Source organism: Podarcis melisellensis (assembly GCF_964234715.1).
Source record: "Podarcis melisellensis genome assembly, chromosome: 2".
In the NCBI taxonomy this organism is placed as follows: domain Eukaryota; kingdom Metazoa; phylum Chordata; class Lepidosauria; order Squamata; family Lacertidae; genus Podarcis; species Podarcis melisellensis.
The window spans coordinates 46825531-46846069 of NC_138529.1; the positions used below are offsets into that span (position 1 = coordinate 46825531).

General features: G+C 39.3%; 1 protein-coding gene across 20 annotated transcripts in view; it reads left to right on the forward strand.

The window, feature by feature from the left end:
- TENM2 (teneurin transmembrane protein 2) overlaps positions 1-20539 on the forward strand; it is a 704879-nt gene that overhangs the window by 576408 nt on the left and 107932 nt on the right. For all 20 annotated transcript variants that reach the window (XM_081899086.1, XM_081899100.1, XM_081899097.1 and 17 more), the window contains 3 exons: positions 3086-3281; positions 7309-7410; positions 20115-20309. In XM_081899086.1, the coding sequence (XP_081755212.1) occupies positions 3086-3281; positions 7309-7410; positions 20115-20309 (493 nt within the window). The remainder of the gene's footprint in view (positions 1-3085; positions 3282-7308; positions 7411-20114; positions 20310-20539) is intronic.

The window sequence follows — 20539 nt, forward strand, 5'->3', positions numbered from 1 at the left end:
TTTATGTTTACAGATCCATTCTTTCCTAAGAAATATAGTTCTTTTGAGATGTCTAGAATGGTCAGTGCTCAACATTTTCAAAGACCTCTTTGCTGCGTAGGTAGATTCTGCAGCATTTCTTCCTGATTAGCAGAAATGCTGTCACTGTCTTTCATTACGTGGCCCCCATCTTACACTTTTATCTGTCTATACATGGCTTTAGGGAGAATGTGACAGGATTTTTGTCTGGGGCTGGTTTGCTCTAACAGTAAAATATTCTTTGATTTAATTAGTTAGCTATAATTCGTGCAGCACCTCAAATGACAAAAAGTAGCTCATCCCTTCTTCCCCACCCCCATTTTGTAGTATCATCATAATACTTCTGTGTAAAGAACCATATAGAAATTCAAAACATTGCCAGTTATCATAGGATACATTAAAGGAATTTTCTTTGTACTCAGCAAACTGCTCACATGACAGTGTAATGTTGTTAAGAGGTAACTTAAGTAAGATTACAGGTCAGGTTCTGCAAGTATTGATTGGTCCAAAACTTTATTTATTACTGGTATTATTTAATTTATTACTAGTGTCATGAAAGCCGAGGTTTTCCCTTTTTGTTTGAGTAAACTGCTCTGATGAACAACTAAACATGGAATAGAGACAACAAAATATACAAGACACTCTGCAAGCATGTTACCTTTCCCCAGGGCTCTGTTGTATACATAAATTAAACAGGCATTTTCAGTGGGTCAACTCGAATGGCGTATCTGTTTAACAATAGTGTTGCACTTCTAGTTGTGGAATGAGACCAGGTCCCTGCAGCTACAGCCAATTCAAACCATTTTAGCTCCTCAGTGTGCTGTTCCTCTTCGATCCTACCAACTGCTGAGCCTGCCTGCTGTCTGAGATAGAATCAGTATCAGACGCAGGGGAGGCAGAAGAGTCTGCCAACACAATCCAAGCAGAGCAGCATGTTGCCAGTGAGAAATGTCAGCTTTTATTGCTACACTGTTCTGTGTTGACCCTCAGTGAGCAAACCTTCCAAAGAGCAATAAACTTTGTTTTTCCAAGGGTGTTATCCCAATCAGGATATTTTCCAAAAGGCTAATGACTGTGTCTTTAACCTCTCCTTCCTCCCCAACCTCCTCTTGACAGCTAGGTTTAAATAACATTTGTCAAAGATGCTAGACTGAGGGACTGATAAAAAGCCTTTGTGCTTTTTATTTTTCATACCAATGTATATGTTGGATTCAACCTTTTAGTTCTACTGTGCTCTCCTAAGACATAGTTGTAACTGAAGTGATAAACCTGTGACTTGGCTGTTTCATTTCAGGTGGTAGGTGGGAATTCACATGATTGCATGCTCCTTCATAAACCATCACCACCATCAGAAATTCTGCATAGGCAGTTTCTTATGTGAATAGATTTTTGTATGGAGGAGCACTCAGTCTGGACTGAAGTAGTCCAGCATACACCTAGAGTTATAATTTCAGTGGTAACTAAGCTTAAGAATATTAGCCAGATTTACATTTGGATCACTAGTGGGTCCTCTATTTCTACGAGCAAAGCACCAGGCACATGTTTGGCATCTGGAAGAAAACCTCTGAGAACCTTTTCATTTTGTTACTGAAAGCAGTTCCACAATTCTAGAGGAGGGTGACCCTCATTTTTTGGAAAATAAATACTTTACTAAATAAAGATTTAAGAATCATTTAGCAAAACTCACTTTGCAATACAATGGTTAGTTTTCATAATGGAGGCATATTAAAGATTCAAGGCAAGCATCTTCCAAATGACTCATCCTTTTATAAGAAATCTATTTGGTTTGTGCATGCCAGTGTTAGGGGACACATAGTTATGGTAACTTAATATTGAGTGCATACATCTTTCTTTCAGACACATCCATCTATCTCTATCAGCAGCTAGAGAGATAAATGTTCCTGAAACAAGACACATTTTCATTGGGAACTATTACAATATTTGATATGTTTGTGTATAAATCGTAAGACTGTATCCATAAAAGGGCTTTAAAGGCTATCAGGCTGCCATATACTCTAAAATTCTCACACATTGATGATAAAGAAGTCTGTACCAATCTATGTGGAATTATGTCCAAGATGAGGGAACAGGTTTTGTTCAATTAAGTTCAGAGCATTATACATCTCATTTAGGACATACTCCATTCCTCAAACAATTTGGGTTGGATGTTATCATCAGCCTACAATTATTGGTGACCAGATATTTCTGCTTGCTTCTAGTTTTATTAGTTTCATATTAATACAGTTTATTCAAATGAAGGTACCTTTATTTGATGTCGACTATTGGTACAGACGTGTTTCATATGAGATCCTAAGCAATTGGTCTCCATTAGAATTCCTGTTGATGTGCCCAACAATGGGTTATATAGCTGCTTTGTAGTACTCTTGATTCGGGTAGGTAGCAGTCAAAATAAATTTAAAAATTGCCCAGTAGCACCTTAGAGACCAACTAAGTTTGTTCTGGAAGGTGCTACCGGACAATTTTTTTAATTTATTACAATACTCTTGTGAGCTAAATGGTTGAGGGCTAGTGTCCAGTGCTAAATTTGACCTGAGGCAATGCTATTTCTCAGCTACCCAGCTTATCAGGATACCATGCAGGATAAGCTAGTTGATACCACCACACCAGCATAGAAATGTCTCAGCGATGATGCAGGAATGCTAACCATTAGGAAAGGGTTAAAAAATAAAACTGCCAATATAATAATGCTGTTATGCAAATCTATGTTGTGAACGCACTTGGAATACTGCATACAGTTCTGAATACTGCATACAGTTCTGATTACGTAAACTTCGGGATGTGTGCACGGCAAACCCGGAAGTATTTTACCGGGTTTCGCCGTGTGCGCGTGTGCAGAAGTGGTCCTCAGGTTGCAGAAACCTCAGGATTTGACCGGACCTCTGGAACGGATCCCGTCCGCAACCAGAGTACCACTGCATTCTGTTGGAAGCCACCCAGAATGGCTGGGGCAACCCAGGCAGATGGGTGGGATACAAGAAATAAGAATATGAATACCACCAATTTAAATTTATAATGAAATGCCTTTCCTTGATCTTCTATCCAATAGTATGATTTCATGGAGCGTTTGGATGGGAAAGAGAAATGGAGTGTGGTGGAATCTCCACGAGAGCGCCGGAGCATCCAGACTCTCGTCCAGAATGAAGCTGTATTTGTTCAGTACTTGGATGTGGGGTCCTGGCACCTTGCCTTTTACAATGATGGAAAGGATAAAGAAGTCGTGTCTTTCAATACTGTTATTTTGGGTATGTATGCCTTGGCTGTGGCCTCTGCGATTGGTTGGCTGTAAGATGTGGAAAAGATGTTCAGGGTGCAATTTTAAACAAATTTACTTTATTGAATTCAGTATAGTCAGGGACTGCATGATTTTAATAAATACAAATTTAGCAATCATGCTTGAATCTAAGGGGGGAAAGACAGACCTGCCTCAGATATTACACAATGTGACAATGACCAAATAAATTATTAATGCTTTTTCTTTGTGTTATAGTTTACAGTGTCTGATAAGAAAAAATTGTAGAACTTCCTTTTTTGAGGGGTGTGATGGTGGGTGTGGGAGGGTTATTGGGTTGTTCTTGTTTTATGTTGAATATGTATTTTGTGTTTTTATATTGTGATTTTATCCTGTGAATTGCCCTGAGACCTGTGCGTATAGGACAGTATACAAATTTAATAAATAACAACAACAACAATAATAATAATAATAAATTGCACTAAGGCCCGTCTTACCTGCTACTTGGCAGGAAGCTGTGGGTGGGGCCTAATGCAGCCAGGCAGGGCTCCTCCTCTGGTTCCAGCATGACAGTGGGAGTAACTTCCTTTTCAGTCAGCCCTACTGACCACAGGGGTTGTGGGCTTTTCAACCAATCACATGCAAGTTGGGGGGCCTGCGGTTTTGGAGCAGACCAGAGGGAAAACATTTGTCCTCCAGTTTGTTTGCACTAAGGATAGTCTTTAATATATAGTACAATATACATAATGTTTAAAATCAACAAAATTAGATGGAAATTCTCTGTAGAAATTTGAAGAAATGTTGCTATCAAGAAAGATCGTTTGGGCTTTCCTGGCAGTATAAATTTTCCCAGAAACAGGAAATAGCCAAGAAGTAGGTTGTAATAACAGAATATGCATATGTGTACATACAAACACATTTTGACTGTTGGCATCTGTCTGTCTCAAGAGACAATGGAGTGTGCCTCTGGGGGTGAAGCCAAACTGCTGCAGACTGCTGTGGCTGCATACATTGGTAACTCGTAACTGCTGCCTTCCACGCTGTTTTTACTGCCTTAGTAAGCATCAGAATAACCTCTCTGGGATGCAAGGCTGGGTAGTGCATATAGAGGCCCTGGGCTGCCCATGCAACAAGACCCTGCTTCTTAGCCTTCTGATGTGGTTTAAAGGAAAGCAGAGCAATGCATTTGTCTTCACTGCAGGAATTGCCAGAAGGAGGCAAGTAAGATGCCATCCTACTGTCATGGACACTTCACTCCGGTTTGTGTAGGCTTTACTCCTTAGCCCTTTCTTCTCCCGAATATGTCCTGCAAGGCAGTGGGTACAGATTTTTCTTCTAGTTTTCCTCCCGAAGACTTTCTCACAAATTAGTATGGCTGCAATGCAACAGAGGTTTGGTTTTCCTTCTCTTAGATGGGCCACCTTCCCAGTTTGATGAGCCCCATCTGGCCCTCATTTCCCTCTACAGCACATGTAGTGACTGCCTTCTTGACTGTTGGACCCACTGTTGGTCTCATCCACTCAGTCCACTGAAGCTTGTATTTGCATGCAGGGGAAGTCCCAAACTCATGGAGGGTTTAAGACCCATGGGCTACCCTCACCTGGTTTAGCCATCCAGTCAAAGCCAGTCCTGGGGTGGGTCCACTGTCACATGCTGACAGCTTCTAGAAGCCACAGGTGAGAGCTGAATGCAGGATGGGGAGTAAAGGTAGACAAACTACTCCAGAGGGAGCATGATGTGTCCAACACCAGAGGTGCTACAGCTCCACTAAGATCCCATACACCCCATGCAAACACATAATTGAGATATATACAGTATACACCTTGCCACAATAGACACAGATGCCCAACATGCCAAAGATATCCTAGTAATGCATGTTCGGTAGCTTGCTACATTTTCGTCTATATAGCTTGGTCTGAAAGTGTTGCTAGAAATGAAGTACAGTTTATGAGAAAGTCGAAGGTAATAGGTGTAATAGTTAGGTACAAGTCTTGATGGTGCAATGATAGTAATTGGCCTGAAATGTGAAGAAAAGAACAGTCTTTTATTCAGTTCAGAGGTTCTTTGACACATATCTATTATGAGAACTTTCAGCATCGAGATAGATTGAGAGGTCTGAAATCTCGACCCAGATGAAATAGAAGAAAAAATGCCAATGTCAACCAGATATCCTCATACTAAATACACAGACGATCTGAATATATAGGAATATTATTCAATGCATGAGAGAACTAGAAAATGTTTACAGCCAGTTTATATAATTCCTATCAAGTACTGTAAATAATGTTCAAAAATGCTGATGATTATTATTGGCAATGCCCTTTTTACTACATGGTTTATTTTTTGTCTTACTACATGGTTTTTGGTTTACTATATGGTTTGCTTTTTGTCATTTCAATTGGTATATAATTTCAGAAGATTGAACAATAGCAGTAGTACTTTTTTTTTGCTCTTTATATTTTACAGAAGTATATAAATTATTTGTGTCTGTAAACACACACAGGCATAAGTTCATAAAGTACATTGCACTTTTATTCAGCCCTATTCAGTTATGATCCACACAATTGTAACCATGTGGACAGGGAGACTCAACACTTTTGCTCTGTTGCAGACCCTGCTCCCCACACCAGCCTCAAATTAGGAAAATACTTATAGCTGGGAAGCCTGCCATACAGATTTGGAACCCTGATAATATAGTAGCTGATTTTGTATTCCATTGCTATTTTTTTGGCCGGACATTTTCTATCAGAGTACTAGGAAGCAAACTGAATTCTGGAATTTCTGTAGAGTCTCCCAACAGTACCTCCTTATGGGTTTTTCCCCTAAATATTTTCAGTACTTCTACAAATCTTGTCCCTGCTATTTTGGCTGCATAAACAGCAGCACTCACAGTCTAAATATAAGAAATACAAGGAATGACACGAAGGGTGAAATGAATAGCTTTTGGAAAAGTGAAAAGTATTGCCAGAGGCAGTAATCTAAAATATGACCTCATATTAAGATGAGATACAAAATACTCTCAGCAATAACTCTTATGTAGTATGTAGCTGCAATTCCCATTGAATTTCTTCAGACTTTTTTCTGAATAGACATGATAAGATTCCATTGTTAAAAGAAGGGTTGTACTTTCAGCGTTTTCTAAATGTATAACTTTTTAAATTGCAGATTTTCGCTGTTAAATTTATGCACTAATAATTTACATGTGACAGAATTATGGTTATTGTGTTATAAGTTTGAAAGTAATTGATTAATAGGGTGGATAAAAACAAAAGTAGCTGTAAAATCAAGCTTTCAAACATGGAGGTCCTTTACATATGCTTTCCTACATTTATGCAAATGAAGAACATTTTCACATGAAATACAGCAATAATAACACAATTTCTATATTGAGATTGATGCAGTATTATGCTTGTGCTTCCAGTATCTCAAACATAAGTATAATACGTTAAGCTGTGGAAAACAGGTTGAAAAATTGCCACATTAGCATGCTTTGTGCATGCAAATCTATTGTCAAGGTACAGCAATTACCACACACAAAAGCTACATACAGTAACAAAAACCACATCTTATATAGGAACCTCCCTTCTGACTCATAATATACGATTGCAGTCGGTTACCAAAGTTACAATGACTCGTTCTAATCATTAGCGCAAGAGACCCCTGGCTGTGACTGTGTAATTTGGACTCATTATATGACAGAAGGGACCTCTCTGCTTCTTCTTTTCCTCATATGGAAAATAGGTCTGTTTAATGCCTACAAGTGCAATATAATAGGTTTTTTCCATGTAGCGGAAACACCAGCTTTGCCAAAGAAAAAGAAAATGGAAAAAGTTTACAGAAACCACCTGTTAAACACAGTCTTTGTGATTCAAGAATCCTTAAGAGATATACTTCTTAGAAGTGTTAACATTTTTGTCTTTCTTCAGGTAACTTCTGATTATGGAGTTCAGTTGTTGTACATTGTGTGTGACCATTAAAAAATAACATCACCATAGACTAAAAAGGGAGCGGCTAACACATTAATTGCACCTGTCTTTCAGATTCTGTGCAGGACTGTCCACGTAATTGTCATGGGAATGGCGAATGTGTGTCTGGAATTTGTCACTGTTTTCCTGGCTACCATGGAGCAGATTGTGCTAAAGGTAGTGTTATATTTGTCTTCAAATATTCCTCATTATGTCTTTTATCCTGTACTATAGGAATCATTTGTCATTGTAGTGAAAATGATTTGTGTAACATTTTACCTAAGACATATTGGAGTTCTGTTTTCCTGTAGGACTTTTGAAAGCGAGACTTAATTTCTGTGCTACGCTATACAAGAAAAAAAGAATCAAATGTAGAGTGAGTAGCAGCCCAATCCTACAAATGCATCTTTCCATCTCCATCTCACACCCAGGAAATATTAACATTAAATTGTACAATTGATAAAGTCCGGGTTTGTTTAGATCATTGACACTGGCATCTCTTTTATTCTCACACTGGTGTAAAGCCTGTTGCATTTAATCCTATGATTTTGCAGAAAGTATTTTGTAGCATGTTTTTTCAAGTGTAAGGCTTTTTTAGGTTACTGCAACATTTAGGACTTAAAAGCATAGGGCTATTATACTTACTAAGTATATTTAAGAGGTTCCTAAAGATGTTTCCTGCCAGTTAATTCCAATGGGACAAACACTAGAGTTCGGCTGTCCACATATGTAGCATATAACACACAAAGAAAGGTAAGTTGCTGTTGTTGTTACTATTATTATTACTAATGCATATACAGTAGCATCTATTAATATTAATACTATTAATGTATATATTGTAGCCTAACCATGAGATTTCTGTTGTACACATTTTTAGGATCACATTATATATGGCATGATCCTTCTCTATGTGGGGAGTCTTCCCATGTGATTTAGCAACCTGATTGCCCAGGGACAGGAGCAGCAGCACGTTTTTGGGTGCAGTGCTGAACGTGTGGCCCCACAACCCCTTTCACTGTGCTTGCGCTCCACATATTAGTCATGCATGAAGGCTAGTATTGAGATGACATCTTCTGGCTACATGATCCCTGTTTTCTTGTAATCCCTCTTTTGTTACAATCTGTTGGATATATGCCTGACAATGTTTGCACCATCCGTCAAGCAGTGTAAAGAAGAAAGTAAACTTGTTAGGAAATAGTAAGACAACATTTTTTTCAAACAGCAATAACAGTTTGAGAAGTAAAGTGTTGATAAGTCATCTTTTAACAGAAGAAATCTAATGACTCTGCCCATTTTGGGGATACAGCTTAGGTTGAAAAGGTGACTATTTAAGTTGACCAGAGTGACTGGAGAGAGAGAGAGAGAGAGAGAGAGAGAGAGAGAGAGAGAGAGAGAGAGAGAGTTTTAACTCAGAATGGTATGATTTTGTCATATATGTGAAAAAGAAAACTAATGTAATCCCAGTGATTAATCGTCTCAGTATGCTACTTTGTAAAACTCATTTTTGTTTATTTATGCTGTAGAAACAGTAAGAATAATAGTGATACTTGTTATCTTCATGCTGTACATTGCAAAGAATATTTGCTTTGCCTGTTAATCTCTTGAAGTGAATTTTATTTATCCTTTAAGTTCAGAAATTTATTTATGTTTTAAGGTATGTTCTTTGTGTGTCTCTACACGCAAAATTTATTTCATTTTTTAAAAGGCATTTTAGCCAGCTCTTAAATTACTTAGCCAGTTTAAATGCTATAAAGAAGCAATTTTTATATGTGATTGGAGAAGTAACCACAGCAAGGAAAAATCAAGGGAACATATGTCTTGTGAAAGGGTTTCCATGCGTTATATTGTTACATGATATTCACCTACTGCTGAGATATCCATTGCATCTTCCTTAGTTGGTTGTCATGTTTGTTTCTGCATCACTCTTAAGGAAAAACAAAAAAACAACAACAAAACAACAACAACAACCCTGGACTCATTTTCAATAAGTTACACTTTCTCTATGGGGTCCACAGGAATTTCAAACACACTTACTAGGGAGTAAGCCCCATTGGACACAGTGGCTATTACTTCTGAGTAAAAATGCATAGGATTGCATAGCACGTGTCTTGAAAACTGAAGGCTTGCATTACTTTCGTAAATGATTAATATAAATAGGTCTGTGGCTATTGTAGCTAACTTAAAGGGCGGTATTTGATTCTGAGATATGTGATTCTTGCACTCAGAGAAATTAACAATGCAGACCTATACATGTTTATTCAGAAGTAAGACCCAATGGGACTTAAACCCCAGTACATGTGCTTAAGACTATGCTGTGAGACACAACTAGCAATATCCAGTTAGTGGCATTTACACTACCATTTAAGCAGATAAGCTTAAGCAAATAAAGATAAAAACCATTTCTTTACCTTAATAATTTAAATTGATTTTTTGTTACCTTTAGATAACTACTTTGTACTACCACCACCCTGCTACAATTACGTCCCCTTTCTGTCCATAAAAGTGTTTTGCTTTCTTAAGCTCATTTTTTTGTCAGCATTGCCCCCCCCCACCCTGTGTGGCTTCATCATTTTACTGCTTTCACTTCGTTTATTTTTGACTGCTGGCAAAGAATGGTCCTATTTCAATAAGTATCAATATAAGGGTAGGTTGTTGTTGTAGTTGTTTTTGTAAATTTCATTAATAGCCTTCCATTTTGTTTTGTTTAAAATAATTAAACATTAAACATAGAACATCCATTTTCATGTTTAAATGCTTACTGTTTGATTACCACCTCTGACAAGCTGAGTACTCATGCCATATCCACTCCCTATGTTACATGAATTCTTGTGACCTCCTGTATAGGAATTTGACAAGGTAAATTTCAAATTAGTGGGTAAGTAAGTAGATACTAACTACTGGAAATGACAACTCCTGCTGGTCCACATCTGTCACTGAAGGCCAAACAATGTTACTATTAGAAAACACAGACATTGTCTTTAATTAGACATTGGTGAAAGTATGTTGGCATTCTCCAAATATTTAGTTGCTCAGCAGCTTGTAGGCAAAGCAGGGGCTCTCACATATGCAAATAACAAAAATGTGCATTGCAGTCATGCTGTTTGGAACTTGCCTGTGAAACTATTACCTTGAGAGAAATCGAGGAGTTGTCATAATGGTAGCAGGCATACATTTCCCTTTCTTAAATAAGACTAATGAAACTTTAATCATTGTTGATCACTTCTCATGCAGTTGTTTTTTTTTAATCGGGAAAGGCTCAATATCTACAAATCTACCATCTCGTTAGGTTCCTTTTACTCATTATCCATAGAGCATTCACAGCATTTACAAAGTCTGTGTCAGAAGGAGAAGTAATGTAATCAACAGGGGCATTAAACCATTGTTAGCAACATGGGCATAGTCAGGATTTATGTTGGGGGGGACAGGCTTCATGTTGGGGGGGACAGGCTTCATGTTGGGGGGCAGAACCTCAGTTAAGTATTTTTTAAATTTACTTAATACTTAAATTTATTTTATTTATGGGGGCAGCTGCCCCCCGCCTCCCCTTTGCTAGGCCCATGGTTAGCAACATAGGGGTTTGTAAATTTGGTATGCATATTCATTGCATGGACCCATTTAATTAATAACAGTGTGATAACTATGGGAAGGAGTTCAATGTTGCGCTCTTCTGATCATTCTGTCAGTGCAAGCTTGCTAGATGGAACAATCCTGACACACTGTTCTGGTGTTCCCTTGACCATACAGAGTGGGTTGGTGGAGAGGAGAAGAAAGAAAGCTGGGTTGGAAAGCCGGATCATAGATTGTTAAGCGGCTTGTCCCTGTAAATACATTTTAAAATGTGATTTCTTCACAGTACTAATGGGATTTTCTGGGCCCAATACACCATATGTGATGGGCCCTCCACCCATCTGTAGGCTCCTAGTCCATGCAAGATGTCCAGCAACTAGAAAGCAGGAAAATTCCCTACATGCACAGAGATAACTTAAGACAGTTAGTCAATATACATTATATGATTAAATAACCCAGCCAGGAGAAGCACCCACCATTCTATGTATTCCTTATAGAACTCAGGTGGAATCATATATTCTCCAAGAGCTTTATTTGATTCCAAGTAAAATTCATCATTTAAAATAATGTAACATTTTCACAATGTATTCCTTATAGAACTCAGGTGGAATCATATATTCTCCAGGAGCTTTATTTGATTCCAAGTAAAATTCATCAGTTAAAATAATATAACATTTTCACCATAAAGCAAATAATAGTATCATAAAATCAATGTAACAAAAATACTGCAATTCAACTACTATGGTATAATACTATTCCATGAGCTAGATTTCACAATAAGCCTAGGTGTGAAGGTACATTTTGATTATGCAGTAGAAGCTCATTATTAATGTGGTCATCTATGTCTCCAATGGAAGGGAATTCCACACTAGTATGTGACTGCTGAAAAGGCCCTCCCTTGAGTCCTCACCTAACCCAACCATTGTTGGTGGGACAACAAGAAGGTCTCCTCTACTGACTGTAAAGTCTGGAAAGGTTGGTTTGGGTAGAGGAGCTCCAACAGATAGTTGTGCCTCAAGTCATTCAAGATTTCTGTCCACTGCCCTGTCTGCTTCTGTCCACTGCTAATCATATCCACGCGGTGGTAGCAGGTACAGCCCTGCATGGCTGGAGGGAGACTGTCTTGCACGGCCTCCTGTCGTCACAGTCAGTTTCACCCATGGGGGTTGGCAGGATTGGCTGCCAAAAACATCAAATTCAAATTGACCAATCATGCTCGGGGGAGGGGGGCACGGTGCTTTGGTCGCAGACCTTACAGAGCCAGTCTTCTGTCAGGTCCACAACAAAGGCATAAAATTCAGCTGCGTTGTGGTCAGACAGCACAGACCAGAATTGGTCATGCCGACCAACTACCCAGTATGTTCTGGCTCTGCCTGGAGGACAGTAGGCAGAACATGTGTGTGGCCTTGTTATGAAATTACTCTGCTGCCATATTCGGGGCCAGGGCAGAATTTGCCTGCAGACAAATTGGGCTTGTCTTGGGGTTCTACCTTCCTCATAGCTACTATCACAACTTTGCTTGAAAGAAGCATTGGATTGGATCCTTTGGTCAAAAGCTAGGGGGTGCCCCACCTCTGGATCTTGGATCAAAATTCAGGGCATGCAGGTAAAGGGTCCAGGGGTAGGGTTCTGTTAGAAATTCCAGACAGGGACTGATGGGCCATAGAACACCCCAAATGACAACCTGGTGGGATCGCCCAATTCAATCTGCATCATAGGGGGATCCTTAACCCCTGGATCAATCTTTACTGAGCTATCAGCCAGTAATCGGGTTGGCTGATTCAGGATACATACCCAGTGCCTATGCCAAAACCAAATTGCCTCCGTAATCAATAAAGTTGTAGCCATTTCAATCCCATCATGGTGTCTTCCCATTTTGTTACATCTACGCTTCCAGATCCTTCCCCTCTATGAGCTCCTGCCCACTGTACAGGAGTCCTCAAATGTTTCCTTCCTGAGTCAGTATCCGAATCTAATTGCTCCACACTTCTCTAAATTTGTGACTGCATTTGGATTTTGTGTACAGTTCTGGTTGCCTCACTTCAGAAAGGTTATTTGAGAGTTAGAAAAGGACATCCAAATTGATCAAGGGGTTGGGACATTTCCTGTATATGAAAAGGTTACAGAATTTGGGACTTGTCAGTTTAAAGGTGACAAGATAGAAGTGTATAAAATTATACATGTCATGGAGAAATAGTACAGAGAAACGTTTTCCTTCCTCTTTCATAGCACTACAACTTGTGGATATCCACTGAAGATTCAGGATAGGGTGGGGGGTGTTGCTTCTTCTTGCAGCTCATAGTTAAATTATGGAACTCAGTCCCATAGGAGGCAGTGATGGCCACTAGCTTGGATGATTTTAAAAGAGGAATAGGCAAAATCTTGGTGGATAAGGCTATCAGTGAATACTACCATGATGGCTGTGTTCCACCTCCATGGTTGGAGGCAGTAATGCTTCTGAATACCAGTTGCTGGAAACCAAAGGAGGGAAGAGTGCTCTTGTGCTCAGGTCCTGCTTATGGGTTTCCCACAGGCATCTGGTTGGCCACTGTAAGAACACAATACCAGATTGAATGGGCCATTGGTCTGATCCACCAGGCTCTTACATTCTTATGTCTTTGCTCCTCTTTTTCATCCTTTCCAGTTGCTCATAGCTGCTGGTACTAGCAAGTCTTGAACCCAGTGATCTGCCTTCTGTTATTCTTAAAGGCTTTTTTTTACCCAAGCAGCTTAAGTGCTTATTGATTGAGAACTTTTATAACTCTCAAAATGGAGGCAGCCTCATATCTCTACAGGTATTTAAAATGAATTGAATTAATCATGGGCTTAAAAGTCTCTAGTGATCTTGGTTAACTTCTCTGGGTTTAATTAAAACATCTGTGCACTTTTAATTTATCGATTCATCCAACTCATATGTCATGTTTTTAACACACCCCAGCATGCTCTGCATCATTTTTAACCCGATTTCCACTTAACTAAAGCAATTAAATTCACCCCGGATTAATTAAAGCATCTATACTTTAGTGCTTAAGTCAGCGTGTGCTGCTTTCCCCACATGGCTTCTGAATGTCAGGAATTTGACACACCTGATGATTTTTTTGTCCTTCTATGATTCTCTTTTTTTGCCTGTTAATGTGTAGTTTGATAGCACTGGAATAAGAAATTTAAATTATTACCACAGTTCTCATTAGGAGAATGGTCATACATTTGTGTCTCTGTATCTGTTTCTCTTGCAGTTTTTAAAACCAAGAGTACTGAATGTAAAGTAATATAAAGCTTTGTAAGCCTTACCTGGTTTTCTGTTATCTATACCACAAATGGCAAATCGGTGCCCATAGTTTTACTTACAATGAAAGAAGAAGTAAGTTGTAAGATAGAATAAAAATATATCATTAAAGGTTGCATTTCTGTTTGAGAATTTCCCAAAGTATGCCTGAGTGAGTATCATCCATAATTGGGAATCCTTTTTTGCTAGATGGTGTCAGTCTTATTTATGGTGATCAACGACTCCTGAGAAGGTCAGTTTGTGTGGTAAAAATGGTATTGTGCACCTACAATACCAATGTGACCACATTTTAAAGGCCACTTAACAATAAAACAGGATAACAGCCTCTATCCCTATCTGAAGTCTGTTTAAAATGCAATTACTACTAGAGAAGTACTACCCTGCAGTGACTTCACACAAAAACAATACATTTTTATATTTGTCTTTTAAATTAGTATTTAAAAATTGAAAAGCAATGTAAACTATTTTTTCATAATATTTCAAAATTCAGAAAATAACAAACCTATATAGCTGATATTTCCAAACATTATGTAAATGGAACCCACCCTCAGAAGAAAAAGCTTTTGTAGCAGCAACCAGATCATGATGACAAATTTTGAACCTAAGCTTCATTTGGATGGAAGCTAGACGAGCATGATTCAAGAAAACAGACAGTGTCTCCTGGTCTCAACCAACTGGACAGCCACCCACTCAAGAAACTCCTCTGCTTCTAAATTCAACATTCAGCTATGCATTGTCAACATGAATGCTTTGAACAACCAGTCATATTGGCTGCAGCTCTGCTTGGAACTAAAGGAGTATTTTTGTCCTTGAAAGTTTAGTGTCAGCAGGGAATCTATACTTGCTGGTGCCAAACAAAACATGCAATTTAGTTAGTCTTATCTTTCCTAGATGTGGACGCGGGTGGCGTTGTGGGTAAAACCTTAGCGCCTAGGGCTTGCCGATCGAATGGTTGGCAGTTTGAATCCCCGCGGCGGGGTGAGCTCCCGTCTTTCGGTCCCAGCTCCTGCCCACCTAGCAGTTTGAAAGCACCCTTAAGTGCAAGTAGATTAATAGGTACCGCTTTATAGCGGGAAGGTAAACAGTGTTTCTGTGTGCTGCGCTGGTGCAGGCTCGCCAGAGCAGCTTCATCACGCTGGCCACGTGACCCAGAAGTGTCTCCAGACAGCGCTGGCCCCCGGCCTCTTAAGTGAGATGGGCGCACAACCCTAGAGTCGGACACGACTGGCCCGTACGGGCAGGGCTACCTTTACCTTATCTTTCCTAGATAGCAGGTATGCAGATCTTAAGGGAAGTTAGCCTGAGAATTTGGTGGTGAAAGAGAGAAAACTGGGATTAGGAAACACATTGAGTTAAACTAAGGAGACAGGAATTGTTAGTATGGGGGGCTGGCCATGTGAGAACAGAAATAGAAAAAAAGAGTTGGAAAGAGGGGTTTTTCTGTTGGAAATGTCCTGAATGAGGATGGGAATGAAAGAGGGAAAATAGTTGAAATGGTTTTGGGAAAATATTGAAATCCCCCTCTTTTAAAACATACATTCTGAAGACTGTGCTGGGTTTCAAGATTGAAGGGTTAAATAAGATTATATAATTCTGACAGATAAGAAAACCCAACATCTTCACTTCCTGCTCATTGCTTGGAAAGTAAAATAGATTGCCTGTTTGTGAAGCATTTTGTTCACAACTGAAGTTTTTTTCCAGGTTAGAGTAAAATTAGATATGGAATAAGTTTGTAGTTTTCAGCTTAGACCCTAGTGAACCACCATCCATCTTTCTCATTGGGGAAAACATATACAATATCACAGCAGCAGCAGTTTAATTTCTGCTAAAAAGAACATTTTGGCTTGAGTTATTACAGATGCAGAATTAATTATCCTCTTGAGGAAGGATTCTCACAGGGTCAGCTTGAAGAGCACTGGTAATAAATTCATTGCACATCTGTCTACAGCATACTTCCCAGTGGTCTGTGGAATAATGAACTTCTGTCTTAAATTGTCATTTACTTCTGAAATAATAAAAGACAGGATTTCCACCATACTGTCTAATACAGCCCAGTCCATAAAGCTTCAGCCTGCTCCTGTGAGTGCTTGTGCTGAGGGAGCAGACTGCAGGGCCCTGCACTGGGACTTGCCTTTTCTACACAGGATTAGCTCCCCCTTCTTTGCTGCAGCATAGCTCAGAATTACATATTACAGCTCTGTGTTTAAGCCGCAGTAAGGAGTCTTCACGTGACAGCTTTTGAAAACATGACAGCAGCTGCCACACAGAATGCCTTTGAGATAGGGATGTCCACTGAAATTTTAGCAGCTGTTACTGCTTTGTTTTAGGGTTTTTTTAAAAAAAGTTTTATAGTGTAGATAATGGGTAGGCAAACTAAGGCCCGGGGGCTTTAGTGTTTTTACATGAGTAGAATGTATGCTTTTATTTAAAATGCATCTCTGGGTTATTTGTGGGGCATAGGAATTCATTCATTTCCCCCCCTTCAAAATGTAGTCCAGCCCCCCCACAAGGTCTGAGGGACAGTCGACCGGCCCCCTGCTGAAAAAGTTTGCTGACGCCTGGTGTAGATTATATTGTTATGGTCTTCATTGCCTTGGGCTCCTGCAGGAAGAAGGGTTGAATGAATGAATGAATGAATGAATGTGGAGAGCCTTTCTCATAGTGACCGTGCTAGAGTGGAGAATGTTCCAAGTGATAAGGAGGAGGAGATACATGTTAAGTGTTAGAAAGTTCTTGTGGAACTTTCCCCACATGCATACATTTTCCATTGCTTTCATAACGGAGAGTGAAATGAACAGATAGTTGAGCTATGAATAACAGTTGGACTGCCCTGACAGAGGGAGTGAGCTGCAGAAGCACAAACCTGAGCTTTCCTGAGTGTTATTCAGGAAACATAATGACCATGACTTGGGCGGGGATCCCACCATTTTCTGCGTCATCATAATGAGAAATAACCTGCAATTTATTGCTTTGGTCTAATTAAATAGATTTTTTTAAAAAAATCATGTTGGGCAGTGTCAGAAACGAAAATTCATGTGGTTTGTGACATAACTATGAATCAGAAGCCAGTAAATGCTTTCTACTGTGAAGCCTCTACATTTTTTCTTTGTGCACATGTATGTATGTACTGTTTTGTATGTATTGTGTTATGTAACATCAGCATGATATTTCCTTTCTTAAAAAGAACTTCATTCAACAATCAACATAAACTTACATACCGATACACAACAACACACATTACATTATATACATCATTAGCCACAAATTTTACATATATCTATTTTACATTCCATTCATTTCAAAATAAATATGATGTAAACTAATTAACTAATTAAGTGGGTATCAATAATCTTCTTCTTAGAATCCCTTGAAAACAAATGAGTTCAGTCCGCTCCTTCTGTGAGCATAATTCCTAAGCACACCAGGTGGTTACAAAGAATGGGACAGGACGTCTATGCATGCATTCGTTGATTGAGCTGAGAGAGGAGGGTTAGACAGGATATGAGAAATGCACTGAGACTTTCTATTCTTGGAGCAGCCTCACACAGCACTTATAAACACATATTGACATTAATAGAAATAGCTAATACCTAAAATAGTAATAGCTTACAGTCATTATTTGATTTTTAAAAATGACCTTTCTATAAATATATACATAACTATATAACATAAGTATAAAAAGGTAAAGGGACCCCTGGCTGTTAGGTCCAGTGGCAGACGACGCTGGGGTTGCAGCGCTCATCTCGCTTTATTGGCCGAGGGAGCCGGCATACAGCTTCCGGGTCATGTGGCCAGCATGACTAAGCCGCTTCTGGCGACCCAGAGCAGCGCACAGAAACACCGTTTACTTTCCTGCCGGAGTGGTACCTATTTATCTACTTGCACTTTGACATGCTTTCAAACTGCTAGGTGGGCAGGAGCTAGGACCGAGCAACGGGAGCTCACCCCATTGCAGGGATTCAAATCGCCGACCTTCTGATCGGCAAGCCCTAGGCTCTGTGGTTTAGACCACAGCGCCACCCACGTCCCATAACATAAGTATACCTTCATGTTAATATGCACATATTCAGGTCTTCATGCTTTTGAACGGCTAAAATGTAAGGAGTAATTACAGTTTTCTATAACATTTCAGTTATTTGCGTTAAGGATGTTTACAATACGATAATCGTTATTGTCGTCCCATACAGAACAACGAAATTGAAAAATCTACATAAAACATTCAAAACCCAACAAGCCTGCTATCCCAGCTATCCCAACCTGGTTAGCCCCCTAATAACTCTGATACCCCATTTTTAAATACAATATACTCCCATAGAGACCTGTTACACTGCGTTTAAAACCAAAATTGCATTTGGGTAGAAACTGTTTCTCAGGCGGCTAGTCCTAGTCTTTATAACCCTGTACCTTCTTCCAGAAGGCAGAAGCTGAAAGAGATCATTTCCGGGGTGCGCACTATCCTGCGCTATCTCTGCAGCTTTCTTGCGGCACCTGGCAGCATAGATTTGATCCAAGGTGGGAAGAGTGCACCCAGTTATTGACTCCGCAGTCTTTACAACCCTGGACAGCATTGTTTTTTTCCTGACCATGCAGCTCCCAAACCACACACACAGACCATAAGTTAATACACTCTCCACAGTACAATGGTAAAATGCCATCAACAGGTCCTTTGAGCGATTGTTTTTCCAGAGGATTCTCAGAAAATATAACCTCTGCTGTGCTCTCTTCACCAGGTCTTTGCTGTTTTCTCCCCAGGTTAGGTCATCTCTCAACTCTATTCCCAGAAATCGAAACACCGAGACCTGTTCCACGCACTTCCCCTCAATAATAAGTGGCATTTCCTAAAGTCCACAATAATTTCTTTTGTTTTCTTTAAATTAAGGAGTAAGTTGTTTCTCCTGCACCACTCCCCCAACTGCTCAACTTCCTTCTAATAGGCCACCTCCTCCTCTCCAGCCATGATTAAACCAACCACTGTTGTATCATCTGCAAACTTAATGATCTTATTACTGGGGTATTTGGGGGCACAGTCAGTTGTATAGAGCGTATATAAAAGCGGGCTCAACACGCACCCCTGTGGCGTCCCCGTATTCATGATGAGATCTGCAGAGATGTGGGAACCCATCCTGACCCATTGGGAATGGTTTGATAGAAAATCTAATATCCACCTGCACAAACATGGTGGAAGTCCCAGGTCTAATAGTTTGGGCACCAATCAATGCGGAAAAATAGTATTAAATGCAGAACTAAAATCTACAAATAACAGTCTCGCATAGTTCCCTTGCTTCGCCAAATTAGTCAAGACAGCATGTAAAGCCATTGCCACAGCATCTTCCCTGGATCTCACATTATAATAATACATTATTATAATGTATCTTTCATGTTATTATTTTGACTTAGAGCCCAGCTAGTCCGAAAGGTTCCTTCGTTTAGATGTTACTACCGTGTCAAACAATGTTCATCCTTAATAATACTATCTCTATTCTTGGTTTTTAAACTTGTTTATTTTATTGTGTTTTTTTGATTAAGGATGTTTTAATGCCCTATTGTATTTGATGCTGTATACCTTAATTGTCTATTGCTTTTATAGTTGTGACTATAAAATGCATGGAAATTATTTTTCTTTCATATGCAAAGATAATGCTGTAATATTCAATATCCACAGTTGTGTGCTGCTTGATACAGAGATTTATTAAGTAATAGATTTCAGATTATAAATTGTGCAAAATGAGAAAGTGAACCTATTTATTGAAATTATATCCACTGTTGAAATAAAATGAAATTCAGACCCCAAAGTTGGGGTCTCTTTTCATCAAGTATAGGTTGTTCAGTAAAAGTTATTTGCATCTCTCATAGATCTATAGGTTCTCAAAGATCAATCAGAGCAGCATGACTTGCATTTTCCATTAAATCACAATTTGAAGTCTGTTGCTTATGAGTATAGTCTTACCCATAGCCTTGTACACAGTCAGTATGTGGATATATATGCATGACATGCTGTTACCTTTTTTTCTCTAATTCAATTTTCCAGCTGCGTGCCCAGTTCTGTGCAGTGGCAATGGACAATACACCAAAGGAGCCTGTTTGTGCTACAGTGGCTGGAAAGGGCCAGAGTGTGATGTACCAATAAGCCAGTGTATTGATCCTTCATGCGGGGGCCACGGTTCTTGCATTGAAGGGAACTGCGTCTGCTCTGTTGGCTACAAAGGCGAAAACTGTGAGGAAGGTAAATGCTACAATACAAACTATATTTTTGCAGCTTTTGTTGAGTAAAGGGGGTGAGAGAACAAAAAGAAATGTGCCATAATGCAGTGGTTACAATAAGAATAATAGTACTGGACAATAATCTCAGGAATTCAGTACCTCCTGTGTTATTGGCTGGTAGAACTTTTATTTATACTTCTTTTCTTCCATGTACTTAGAGTCCTAATCATTCTACCAATTGCAGAATAGTAT